Here is a 12707-nt window from a genome sequence, read left to right on the forward strand (position 1 = left end):
CACCAGGAGGTCATTCCTGATCCAATGTTGAAACAGTACCCAGTTGTACTTTTACGATCTACGGAACTTCCATCCCAATCTGCGCCAGTGAACCCACTCAGCCTAATGTCATTGCCTTGGGTGTACAATAGTCCATGCTCGATTGTTCCTTGTATATCCCTGAGAACATGTTTGGCTGCTGCCCAGTGCGCCCTCTTAGGTTCCACCATGAACTGACTGAGAGTGTTGACAGCGTAACAAATGTCTGGCCTCGTATTGACCAGATCAGTGTTACTTGGGAGCGGGAGAGAAAGCAAGGAGTGGGAGTGAAAACAGGAGCGAGAATGACATTTTCAGAAGCTCCCAGTTTGGGAGAGAATCCCGGAGTGTTTTTTATAATATATATATATATTGATACATATATGTCAACAAAAACATGTATAATGATGAATTAGATATAAAAAACATAAAAAAACATAGATTGAACCATATAACAACAATCATCTAGAAGTTATAATCTTCATCAACCACGTCCACAAGTTAGTAACATATAACATATTGAGTCTCATGATTCATCAATCTTAAAGTTTCAAGCTTTCAAAATTCAATATATAACGTTTATCATCATTGATCACCAAAGTTGTGCTTGTAAGCTAAGTGTAACCATTACAACAAATAATATCTAACATGAAATGAAACAACTTTCAACTTTCATGAAGCATCATATTCATAATGCATTACTAATGAGTTATAATTGCCAACTTCAAACTTAAATTGTCATATATTGTTTAAAAATATATCATAATAAATATGAAAGAGTCAATAGTTATAAAAATTACTAGAAACTAGAAAAGACAAGTAAATCCAGTGTTACTTGGGAGCGGGAGCGGAAGCGGGGAGCGGGAGCGGAAGCGGGAGCGGGAGCGACCATTTTCAGAAGCTCCCGGTTTGGGAGCGAATCCCGGAGCGATTTTTTAAAAATATATATATTTTTTATATTTTTTAATTTTTGATACATATATGTCAACAAAAACATGTAGAATGATGAAATAGAAATAAAAAACATAAAAAACATAAATTGATCATTGAACCATATCACATCAATCATCTAGAAATTATAATCGTCATCAACCTTAGTAAAATAATAAATTAAAATAACATTCAATTCAATAACATTTATCATCATTGATCACCAAAGTAACAAGTTGTACTTGTAAGCCAAGTTTAACCATTACAAGAAGTAATATCGAAGATATTTCTAAGTCCTAACTTCTAACTGTTAACATGATATGAAATGTTAAAAATTTATAAAATGAAACATGAATAATGAGATGAAATGAAACAACTTTAGTCTTTCACAAAGCATCATATTCATAATTCACAATCATTACCAATGAGTTATAATTGCCAAGGCCCAACTTCAAACTTCAAATTTTCATTGTCACAGTGATATAATGTTTACAAAAAATATCATAATGTCATAATGATATGAAAGAGTCAAGAGTCAAGAGTCAAGGACTCAAAACTCAACACTGAACAGTTATGAAAACTAAAGTGACAAGTCTAATAGAAACTAAAAAAGACAAGTAAACTATAAATCTACAAGTGGCCCTTGCCACGAGAGTCTCCAGGAGTATAAGTAGGTCGTGGTGGTCTTCTAGGAGTCTCCCGCCCAGACCGACGACCAGAACTAGAGCCTCCACGCGAGGGTGTCGATGGAGGTGGCGACAGCAATGGAACAAGACTCGAGCCCCGAGAACTGCTACTGGATGGTGGAGGTGGAGGTGGCATGGCTGCTGCAGCTCCGTACAAGCTCATCTTCTAGTTCTTCCATATGTACAATGCCATCCTCCAAATTGTCGTCCTCAGGGTGATTGTCCCAAATTTTATATGTGGGATCTTCATTAGCCCAATCACAGTAATGGCTCAACAACCTCAAATTGTAGTGCACATAAACCAAGCTTTCTGCTCGGTTTTCGTTGAGCTTGTTTCTTTTCACATTATGTATATAACTGTAGGTGCTCCAACACCTCTCTGCAGAAGAAGAATTTACAACCTGTGCAAGAACTTTCAATGCCAATTTTCGCAAAAGTCCGTCGCCGCCATATGTTTCCCACCATGTGAGAGAATCAAATTTATCTTTGTCGTCCATTGCATGGAAGTTATCATACAAACCACTGCCAGTGAAGTATCTGCCTATTTCAAGGCGCACAACTGCACATTCCTCCCTGTCAGGCACCAACTTTTCTAATGCATCCAGATATCCTTTAGTTACCTCTCGATCTAAATGGGGTTTGGTCCTAACACCACCCCCTGCTGCAGGTTTGCCCAACCAAGAATCTGAGTAGTATTTTGGCGTAAGGATATACGCCAAGCAATGTAGTGGAAGGTTAAGCCTTTTCCACCGTTCACACACACAATCGTGAATCAGATTGTACAAGTCAGGATCTCTGCTATTAACAATGTCTTTTATTTCCCCCAACATGGTATCCATTTGCTCATACACCTCGCCAATCACTGGTTTGTCTGTATCTGCAAACCGAATCATGTTATAAATTGGCTTGGTGAAATCCAATACCTGTCTCACAGTTGTCCAAAACTGCCCATCAAGAGCGGCCTCCTCCACCGTTTCAAAACCTGCAATGTCAGCTACATTTGTAGCCCTTTCCTTTAACACCTGCCAATTTGGACTTGATACCATGCTAGCTAAACCCTCTCTTACCTTCAAAAGGCGCCTGAAGGTGAGGTAATAGCTACCAAATCTAGTCCTCGCAATCTTCAGCAACTCCAATCTCGAGTGACTGCGGAAAAGGCCATGGGTATTGCTATGATTTGTAATAAATTTTATCATTTTTTTTCCTTTCTTGTACAAATCACCAATCCATTGGTATTGTTCATTTTTGTTTTTGACAATATCATGCAACAGAAGGTTCAATGTGTGAACCAAACATCCAGACCAAAATATGTTCGGGTATCTATCCTCAATAATTGCTCCCGCTGCCTTACAATTAGGAGCATTATCAGTGATGACTTGGATGACATTGTATGGGCCAATACACTCAATTGTTTCAAGCAATGCTTCTGCAATGTTGATAGCGGTCTTGAACTTGTCTGAGTAATCATGTGCAGCTAGAAAAATGGGACCACTTCGGGACACAGCAAGAACACTTATCAATGGCTTGCCTTTTACATTTGTCCATCCATCAGATACAATGGACACCCCATTGTCAGTCCAAGAACTTGTCATTTTATTCAAAGAATGTGATATTTTTGCTTTTTCATGATCAAGGCCAACAGTTCTTGTCTTGTCATACCCAGGGCTCTTGTATCCTTTAGGGGCATCATTTATGGCAGAAACCATTTCGTGCCAATAAGGTGAGCGTAGAACATTGAATGGTATCCCATTTGCATAGAGGAACCTGTAAATTTTTGAATCCACATCATTCCTACACCCCTCATCAAGGAAATCTGATATGGTTCTACGGCGTAAAGATGATGACCCTGAGCCTCCATGTCCATATCCACTGCCTTGGGAGGATGCTGAAGGAGTTCTTTGTGAGCTTTCAAAGAAACCCCTTGATCTTTTTGCTCTGTATTGGGCGTCCTCCTCTTCCTTTATGTATTTGCCTCTATCTGCTGTTGACACCGCGTTGCAAGTTTTGATTCCTATTTGTTTCTCTCCATCCCATGCCCTTTTCCCGCAAAGGTGTCTTCTAGCACGGGTGTATGAGCCTGTGTAATCAGTGTTGCAATGGGGGCAATGAAATTTAGTGGTTCCACCCCCTCTCCCTATTTCAGCCCTCTGAACATATTTCCACAATGGAGTTTGGTCTTGTTTAGTTTTTTGACCCTCATGTTCACCCTCCTCCACATCCTCCTCACTGGGGTTTTCACCTATTTGACTTCCTCCGGCTTCTTCATCCACCTCTTCAGTTTCAGGCCCCCTTTGTTTCCTACTCTCCACCACCATAATAACCAGAAAAGGGACCAGGAAGAGGAAAATGCCAATAAAAATCCCCAGGTCCATCGTGTTTGATGTTTGTAGGGTTTGAGTCTTGAATCCGCAAATTAATTTAGTTTATTGGGATTAATTCATTTCATTTATTAATTTAATTTAAATTAATGATCTTTAAACTCAAACAGGTAAATTAAACTAACCAAACTAACTACCTAACCAACTAAACTAACTAAATGATTAAGTTACTTACCTCTGCAAGCTTGCTCCTCGCTCCTTCGCACTTGCTCCTCGCTCCTCAGCTCTGGCTCCTTGCTCCTCAGCTCTTGCTCCTTGCTCCTTTGCTCTTCCTCAGCTCTCAAGCTCAAGCTCAATCTCATTGAAATGATTTTTTTTTGGCCCATTGGGCTTATAAACCAAAAAAAATTAGTTAAATTTTTTTGTTTTTTCGGGTCCGGCGGAATTTTTTTCCGCCGAACAGCTCCCGGTTTTTTAATTCGCCCGGAGCGTTTTTTAATGCCCGAGCGATCAGGGAGCGATCGCTCCCCGATCGCTCCCAGGCATTAAAAAGCGCTCCGGGAGCGCGGGAGCGATCGCTCCCTGAAGCGCTCCCTCACAGACCAGGGAGCGCAAATTTTTTTACGGAGCGCGCTCCCGACGCTCCCGTCCCGATTCCGCGCTCCGACCCGCTCCCGCCCGAGCGTGCTTCGGGAGCGGGTTCGAAGGGGGGGGGGGGGGCGCTCCCCCGCAACACTGAGTAAATCTATTATCTATTGCTTATGCTTGGGCTTCTTTCCACCACGAGAAATGTCTAATTTTTTAGTCTTGGTGGAAAATCAGGATCTTTGTCATTAATATCACCCTCTAAGCATTAATATCCAGATGTATCTTTGTCATTACCTATGTATCTGTATAGGGATCTTTGTCATTAATATCAGTATCACCCTCTAAGCATTAACATAAAATAGAAAAAACATAGCATGTCAAGTCAAGATTTTGTTTGAGTGATGCATACATTTTTTGGAGGGTCACGATAGAGGAGTTCAACAACCAATGTCACTAACATCAATGTACATAGAGGGATTGGTGCTCTTGATTAAATATGAGTTCCATACCCTAATACATGACAAAATTCAATGGAAACATTGCAATCCCCCAATCCTGAAATCTTGAAAAACTGTTAAGTCTATTGGATTTTGAATGAAATCTAAAATTCTACTTTCTCCATATGAAATCTAATGAGGTCGGAACCACTCTCAAAAATCCCGAGTCATTTCATGGTAATGTTAAAAGTTTAAGTAAAAGGATGGAAATGAAGATTAAGGAGAATGTCACTTTTACTTTAAGAATTTGACATTACCATGAATCGCATATCAATGCTAGTGCCATAGGCTTGATCATTAAGCTGCCTCACTCAAAACTTAATTGTTTCTTTGAAAATAAATTGCATTTGGAACATTACTGCAAAAAAAAAATTGCAAAAAGGCTTAAACACTCCCGAAAAGGCAGGGAGCGTTTTTTTTTTAGGAAGCACACTCCCGAGGCGCTCCGGAGCCGCTCCCACTCGAAGCGCAAATTGGGAGCGGGAGCCAGAGGGGGGTGACGCTCCCCCGCAACCCTGGACCAAATACATCAGGGACCCTATAAGCTGCCTGTACAAGGTGGGATCAACGTCTTTATCTTTTGATGCATCAATCTTCTTCCAATTGGTGATCATTGGAGTAGCCATAGGTCTGCAGTCCTACATCCTGAATCTCTTCAAGGTCTCTATAGCATATCTCCCTTGTCCAAGGAAGATCTCGCCCTTCTGCTGCCAAACTTCCAACCCTAGGAAATAATGCATCTATCCCAAATCCTTCATGTCGAATTTTGTGGCTAGGTTCTTCTTGCAGTCTTTGATGAGCCTAGATGATCCTGTCAGGAAAATATCATCCACATATAACACCAGGATTAGAGGCTCATTCTCTACGACAAGATAGTAGAGATTAGGATCTGCGTCACTCTTGACGAACCCCATCTTCTGCAACTAGCCATCAATTCGACTGTACCATGCTCTACTTGCCTGTTTAAGCCCATACAAGGATTTCTTTAATCTGCATACATGAGATTTCTTCTCATGTGTCTCAAAACCCTCTAGTTGTTCAATGCATACTTCTTCTATCACCCGGTTCAAGAACGTCGTCTTGACATCCATCTGGTGAATCTCCCACCCCATCTGTGTTGCAAGGGATTTCACAGTTCTAATAGAAGTATACCTGGCTACTGGGTTTGAGGGTTTCTTCATAGTATATCCCTTCCTTCTGAGCATACCCCTTAGCCACAAACCTGGCTTTGTATTTATCCACACTGCCATCTGCAACATATTTGACTTTGTAGATCCATCTCGAACCTACCACTAACCTGTCTTGAGGCCTAGGTACCACTTCCCAGACATCATTCACCATTATAGAAATGTATTTCTCCACCATAGCATCTACCCATATTTGATGCTAAATGGCCTCCTGAAAACTAGAAGGTTCCCCAACCTAAGCTACTAGGGCCTGGTATCTGTCTAGTTGTTTTCGCTCCCTTTTTTTATTCCTAGGTGCACCAATGAAGTCCTCTGCATCCCGTAGAATTTGTCGGAGTTCCCGGCTCATTCTTCCACTAGTAGTGGATACATCTATCAGCTCTTCCTCTTCTTGAGATTCCTCTTGTTCTGAAGCTTTCTCTTTAGGAGAATTGTTGGTAGTAGGTACTAGTTTCTGCTGGTCGAAGTGGTTGGCCCAACGGATCGTCTTTTGACTGCTCCTCGGAAGGCATTTCTCGAGATTTCCTAAAATCTCTGTCCTCCATGAACTTTACATCCCGTCGAATTACTACCTTCCTACTCCCTGGAAGATAGACTATATATGCCTTAGCATTCTCGATATATCCCACAAGATATACTTTCTCAGCAATTTGATATAGTTTCTCTCTTTTCTTCCGGTATACGGCAATACACCAAACTCCCAAATATCCTGAAATAACTGACTTCAAGTGTCTTCCCGGTGAAGACCCTTTCTGGGGTGATTTTTCCCAATGCCTTGCGTGGAGTCTTGTTCTAGACATAAACTGTCGTGCTACATGCTTCCGCCCATAAGAATTTGGGCATATCCTGATCATACAGCGTCACCTTAGCTGCTTCCACAATAGTCCTGTTTTTCCTTTCTGCTACTCCATTCTACTCCGGATTGTAGGGAGTTGTCCACTCTCTTATGATGCCTTCCCTAGCGCAAAAACCAGTGAAGTCCTTTTCAACGTACTCTCCACCATTGTCTAAGCGCAACACTTTTATCTTCTTTCCTGACAAATTCTCTACTAGAGCCTTGAACTCTTTGAATCGACCAAAAACCTCATCCTTGGTTTTCAGAAAGTACATCCAAGTCTTCCTGGAATGGTCATTGATGAAGGTGATGAAATATTCGACACCACTAAGAGCTTTTGTGGACATAGGTTTGCAGATGTCTGAGTGTATCAATCCTAGAATACTCTAAGCTCTATTGTTACTTCTGGAAAACACTGCCTTGGCATACTTGGCTAGAGCGCACCCTCTGCATACATCAAGTCGTTCGGTACTTAATTCTGGAACTCCTAATACTGTTTTCCTGGGAATTCTCAGAGCCCCATGGTGTAAGTGTCCCATCCTCCTGTGCCATAGTTCATTCAAATCTTTATCTCCATTGTTTCCTATCAGTGCCATTGGAGATTTAGCTGTAATCCATACAACTTGTTACTTATGATTCCAATCTGGGCCTTCCTTTTCCAACTTGGGTGTTGGACATATACCTTCTCCTTAATGAAGAAAATGTCATAGCCCTTGTTTTGAAGTTGAGATATGGAGAGTAAGTTCATCCCCAATCCTGGCACATGCAGCACATTGGTTGTTCGAAGTCGCTCTCCTGCTTTGGTTTGAAAGACTACAATACCTCTTCCTACGGGGGCACACTTTGCCTTATTTCCCATGGTGATCTGAAAATTCATCCTTTATTCCTGATAGTTTGAAAAACATTCTTGAATTCCTGTCATATGCCAAGAAGCTCCACTATCTATATACCAAACCTCAGAAGAGGCAGAGCTTGCTAGGCAAGCGACTTCTTCTTCTAGTCTAGAAGCTAACGTAGAATAATCGTGATCCATGTCCCTTGTGCTTTCTTCTAGAAATATGCATGAGTCCCTTTAGGTTGATGCCTCTGCATCATGCCCCTGACCCATAGCCGATTCTTCTCTCCTGTTGCCGGATCTCTCCTATGGCAGTAACTGATTTATTTCACCTACTTATTTCTCACAATAAGTTATTCACGAAATCCCTTCAGCAAACATTAAAAAAAATTATATTGCAGTTATCAGATAATTACATAGAGAAAATAACAAGAACAAGAACCAATCACATCAACACAGTTGTTTTTTGGACAATTGTCCCCAGAAAAACCCATTATGAGAAAACCGGTGCAGCAGATGAGAGTTTTATTAATCTTCAGCAATAATCGCTTTTACAAGGAATGATTTTACAGAGAAACTGGGACACTACTGAGAGAAAACACCTGAGACAAGGTTCATCCCTTTTCTAGAAACTTTCTGACACCCTAGAGACCCTTCTCCCACTTCTGCGTCACTTTTGCGTCACTCTGCGTGGTTATGTGTCCCTCTGCGTCAGCCTGCGTGAGGACTGCGTCTTCCCTCTACACTATCTCTCAATACCTCTGCGTCATCTCCTCCTTGGTCACTAACTGTTGTTGATGCCCTCCTCTTACTCCACCCTGCAACTCTCCCTCTGAAATCGATCTCCTTCTCTTTGAGAATTAATTTTCCTTGGGATACTAAGTATCCGCTGGTGTATCTCCAAATGATCCTCAAGTCTTCTCTTATACTTTTCCTATTGATGAATCAACGGCCAAGATTAATTCTCTAATCAACGGCTAAGATTAAAACAGACTTGATCCTCGTCTCTTAGAAGCTTCTCACCCTTATCTTTATTAATACCCATTAATATTTTTAGTTTCCTAAGCTTAGACTTAGGAACCCATTAAAAATATTAATTATTTTAATAACTCCTCATCCGGGTGAATTTCTCCAAACGATTTCTGGGCCTTGGAGATCTCATGTATTCTAGCTCCTCCACAAAATTTTGGAACTAGAGCACATCTGATGCTACCCAAAATCAACATGAATTTTCTTTAATTAACAGCTTGGGGCTCAAAGGACAAGGGCATGATGTGTAAGATATAACAGTGATTACCCCGTTTTAGGTAGGGCGGTTCATTGCCCTCCAGAGGTTGAAACAATCATGGGTTCCTGAATGATAAAGGAGGCTCATCTAGGGCGTATGGAACCAGGGTAATGACCATGGATTGGATTAGAGCTCATGTATTGGCTTTTGTCTACGTGCTAATTATTTTGTCCCGACCATCTTTTGCATTTTGTGGTACAATTTCCTGTTAAGTGTGGCCAATTATGTTTTTTTCTTTTTCTTTTAGCTGCTTCAACCTCTAAGGCATCATTCTAGGCCTGACCCAAGGTGGAGGCAAGGGGATAGGGAGGCTGGCCCTATGTGGACCCGGAATGGAAATGTGGACCTAGGTGGGAGAAATGATGAGTGGGATAGAGTGAGTAGAAAGGGAGTAATATATGCAAATAAAGGAGCAGGAACACGCGCCCAAAGTCGGGGTTTCCCAAGTAGTACCACCCTACAAACAAATGGTCAATAAAAGAGATCCCACAGGACTAAGGTCCAAGAGTAACATTCAAAAGAGATCAAGGGGACAAGAGCACAAACTAAGCCCACCGTTTTCACCAAATCCCCCCATCAATCCATACCCAGAAGTATCCATGATAAGTAAACCCAATACTCAATTACCAAATGACAAGACATACCTTTAGATTCGGGAGGCCCACCTTCAGACATACAATCAATACAGGTGGGTGAGGGACCACATGGCTGGCTCAGGTGACAAAGAAATGGCACAACAAACTAGTAGGAGGCTGCAAGGGGTTCATCATAGAGAAAAAATTATCTTGGGGATATCACCCACGAAGTGGTGGGTAACATATCCTATAAATAAGATAAGACTTACCAAGAGTAAAAAAAATAAAAGTATTTCATATAAAAGTTTTGTATCATGTCTGATGATAATATATGGATGTATCATTGTATGATGCATGGATGTATAGATTCACATATCTGAATTTCAAGTTGTGTAACTGGATGTCGCATATGTGATTAATCATGATCCTTTAATAGTAAAATTGATATCATTTTAGTATTTCCAATATATTCCAGGGGCTCTCCTCTATTTCTCATATCCAACCATCCCCCAACCATTGTGAAACATAGATTAATATCAATTTCTTCCATGAAAATGGAATATCAAATAAGACAAAATGCTCTTCCACAAAGTAAAATTTGGGACTTTACAAAAGTGATTATTTGTACCGGTCTAGTGTAAAACACAGATGAAGTTTGAAGGAAGCAACACCCTTTACAATCCATTTTTTTTATTTGACAAGTGCTTCTGGTACTTATAGAATAATCTAAGTGATCAGAACAAGGACAGAGCAACTATCGAAAATGAAGACAAAGAAAATTGGAAAACCTGAAACTCTTTATATCGTAGCTTGGAAGTATGAGCTGGTACATTCAATTCTTTTGAAAGGTCTTCAAGTCCAATATTGACCTGCTATATGCATTCATTAAGAATATCAGCTCGTTGAAATTTTTACAAGATCTCAAGTAAACTTGCGAAATACAATTTAATTTGAAATAATTGACAACCGTTAAAAAGTTTGAGACAATCCTAAAAGATTAAAATGATTCAGAAACAATAGCTCATGCACAAAGAGCAACTCATTATGAGCTTTATTCGTAATGTTTTGCCATATAATATAAGATGCACTTTCTCAAAAAAGCAAACAAAGAAACTAAATTAAATAAATTAATCATATAAATTGAATCTCAGCAAAGAAACACAGTATGAGATGAATTTGTTACCTCGTTAACTTCAGCAAGAAATGCCAGTATAGCAGCCACGATCTGCAATGAATTCATCGAAATTTATCATTCTTGAATACCTCAATGCAAATGAAATCAAACATGAGTTTTTCTGAGATGAGCACTAAGCAAGCGTAGATCCCTTCCAAAGCTGCATTGCTAAGGAATGCAACAAACTGGAATTCAGTTTTGGAAAACCCACAAAATTCTAATAGAAGCACTCAATTTGGGACATTTTACTGTAAATAATTGAATTCAAGATGAACTTTTGAAGAAGATAAGATAAAGCTACAGTAATGATTATGGTCACAATCCCACCTATTCAAGCTATTACAAGACACCAATATTAGGTGAAAGAGGGCATGACCTTATTAAATTTCACCAGAACAGTGGCATTATTACGAGTCAAGCTCTCCTCTTACAAACCACCCATGACATTTTATCAAACACTTCTCAAAGTGAAGATGGGACAATCTTACAACTTCTGCATCAAAGGATAGATAAAGAAAAGATAAGATAATTTTATTAATGTCCGATAAATGACAATAAAAGTAGTTGAATGGGACTAAGAGGTGCATCCAGTGCAGTAGGTAAAATGTTGAAGTGCAAGCAACTCCTAGAAAAATATTGAAAGAACATAGCTAAAGAACTCAGTGCCTGCCTCTTAAATACCGAGCCAAAGAAAAATATACAAGAAGGTGTGTTGCACCCATTTTTTCAACATTCCAAGGAACTAGGATCCAAAGACTTGAAGGATTTTTTTCAAAGTTCAGAATCATTAGCCAGCAGTCTGCCATATCATTGTAAACCCATTCTACAAAATTATAATGTAAATGATGCTAGTACGACCATTTAATTATGTAACCACCTAGATAAGCCTACGATTTTGGCAATGAATTTCATCCTAGGAGGTTTTTTATCTCACTGATTATCCGTGTTTCTAAACATGGATGATCGGCAGAGTTTTTCCCTCCAACCTCAACCCCAAATATAGGGTGCAATTTATCGTCGAAGTCTTAGTCAAGTCTTAGTGTTTTAGTCGAGTCTATTGTAAAAGTGATTTGGGAATAATTTAAGCTAATTGGCTAAATTATTTTCTTAAAAATCACTTGGTCTATTAGATCATATTATGTCGCAGAATTGGATAAATATTATGCGGGTCTATAACGAACGGGTATTCCTCCTTTAGGGTTGAACTTGAGAAACCTTATGTAAAAAATATTTTTAGTGCATAGTCCCTCATACTTGGACACCATGGCTAAAATATTTAAGGGTGGAAAAATAATTAATCTTCTCATGAGTCAATTAACTAATTTTTCTGGCAAAAATAAACTTAAATCCTAAGCCAAAAACTAATTAATTTAGAATCAAAATTAAAATGTTATAATAATTAATTTTTCAAAGTAAGAAAATCCGTTGGTCTAAAAGAAATTAACTTTTGGAGGTCTCCCACTAAGGGAATATTAGAAAATTTCAAGAAAATAATTTGGACCTTTAGACCTTGGTGGTTAAGTCAAAGTCAATTTTTTTAGGAAATTAGTTCAAAATAATTATTTTTAAACTAATAAAAAAGGATTTTAATGAGAAATTCGAAAATTCCTCAAAAATAAATATTTTCGACGACAGAGATTAAAAGTTGATCAAGTATTTATCGACGATCGAGATTATTTTGACAGGGATCAAGCCAACTAGTTGTTATTTTCCACTTAGAGGAATTTCTCTATAAACAAAATGTTGTTGAGCTTCTATTAATCACGATGATCTTGA

General features: G+C 39.4%; 1 protein-coding gene across 5 annotated transcripts in view; it reads right to left on the minus strand.

Annotated features, from left to right (window-relative positions):
• LOC149220598 (POLLEN-EXPRESSED TRANSCRIPTION FACTOR 2) overlaps positions 1–12707 on the minus strand; it is a 305610-nt gene that overhangs the window by 163760 nt on the left and 129143 nt on the right. For 4 of the 5 annotated variants that reach the window (XM_089384829.1, XM_089384826.1, XM_089384825.1 and 1 more), the window contains exons 6-7: positions 10941–10982; positions 10546–10629 (exon numbers count right to left, since the gene is read on the minus strand). In XM_089384829.1, the coding sequence (XP_089240955.1) occupies positions 10546–10629; positions 10941–10982 (126 nt within the window). The remainder of the gene's footprint in view (positions 1–10545; positions 10630–10940; positions 10983–12707) is intronic. The other variant, XM_089384828.1, reaches the window with a different exon arrangement.

The sequence above is a fragment of the Pinus tabuliformis genome, chromosome Q (assembly GCF_031772625.1).
Source record: "Pinus tabuliformis cultivar Carrire ecotype Pingquan chromosome Q, CPIR1, whole genome shotgun sequence".
In the NCBI taxonomy this organism is placed as follows: Eukaryota; Viridiplantae; Streptophyta; class Pinopsida; order Pinales; family Pinaceae; genus Pinus; species Pinus tabuliformis.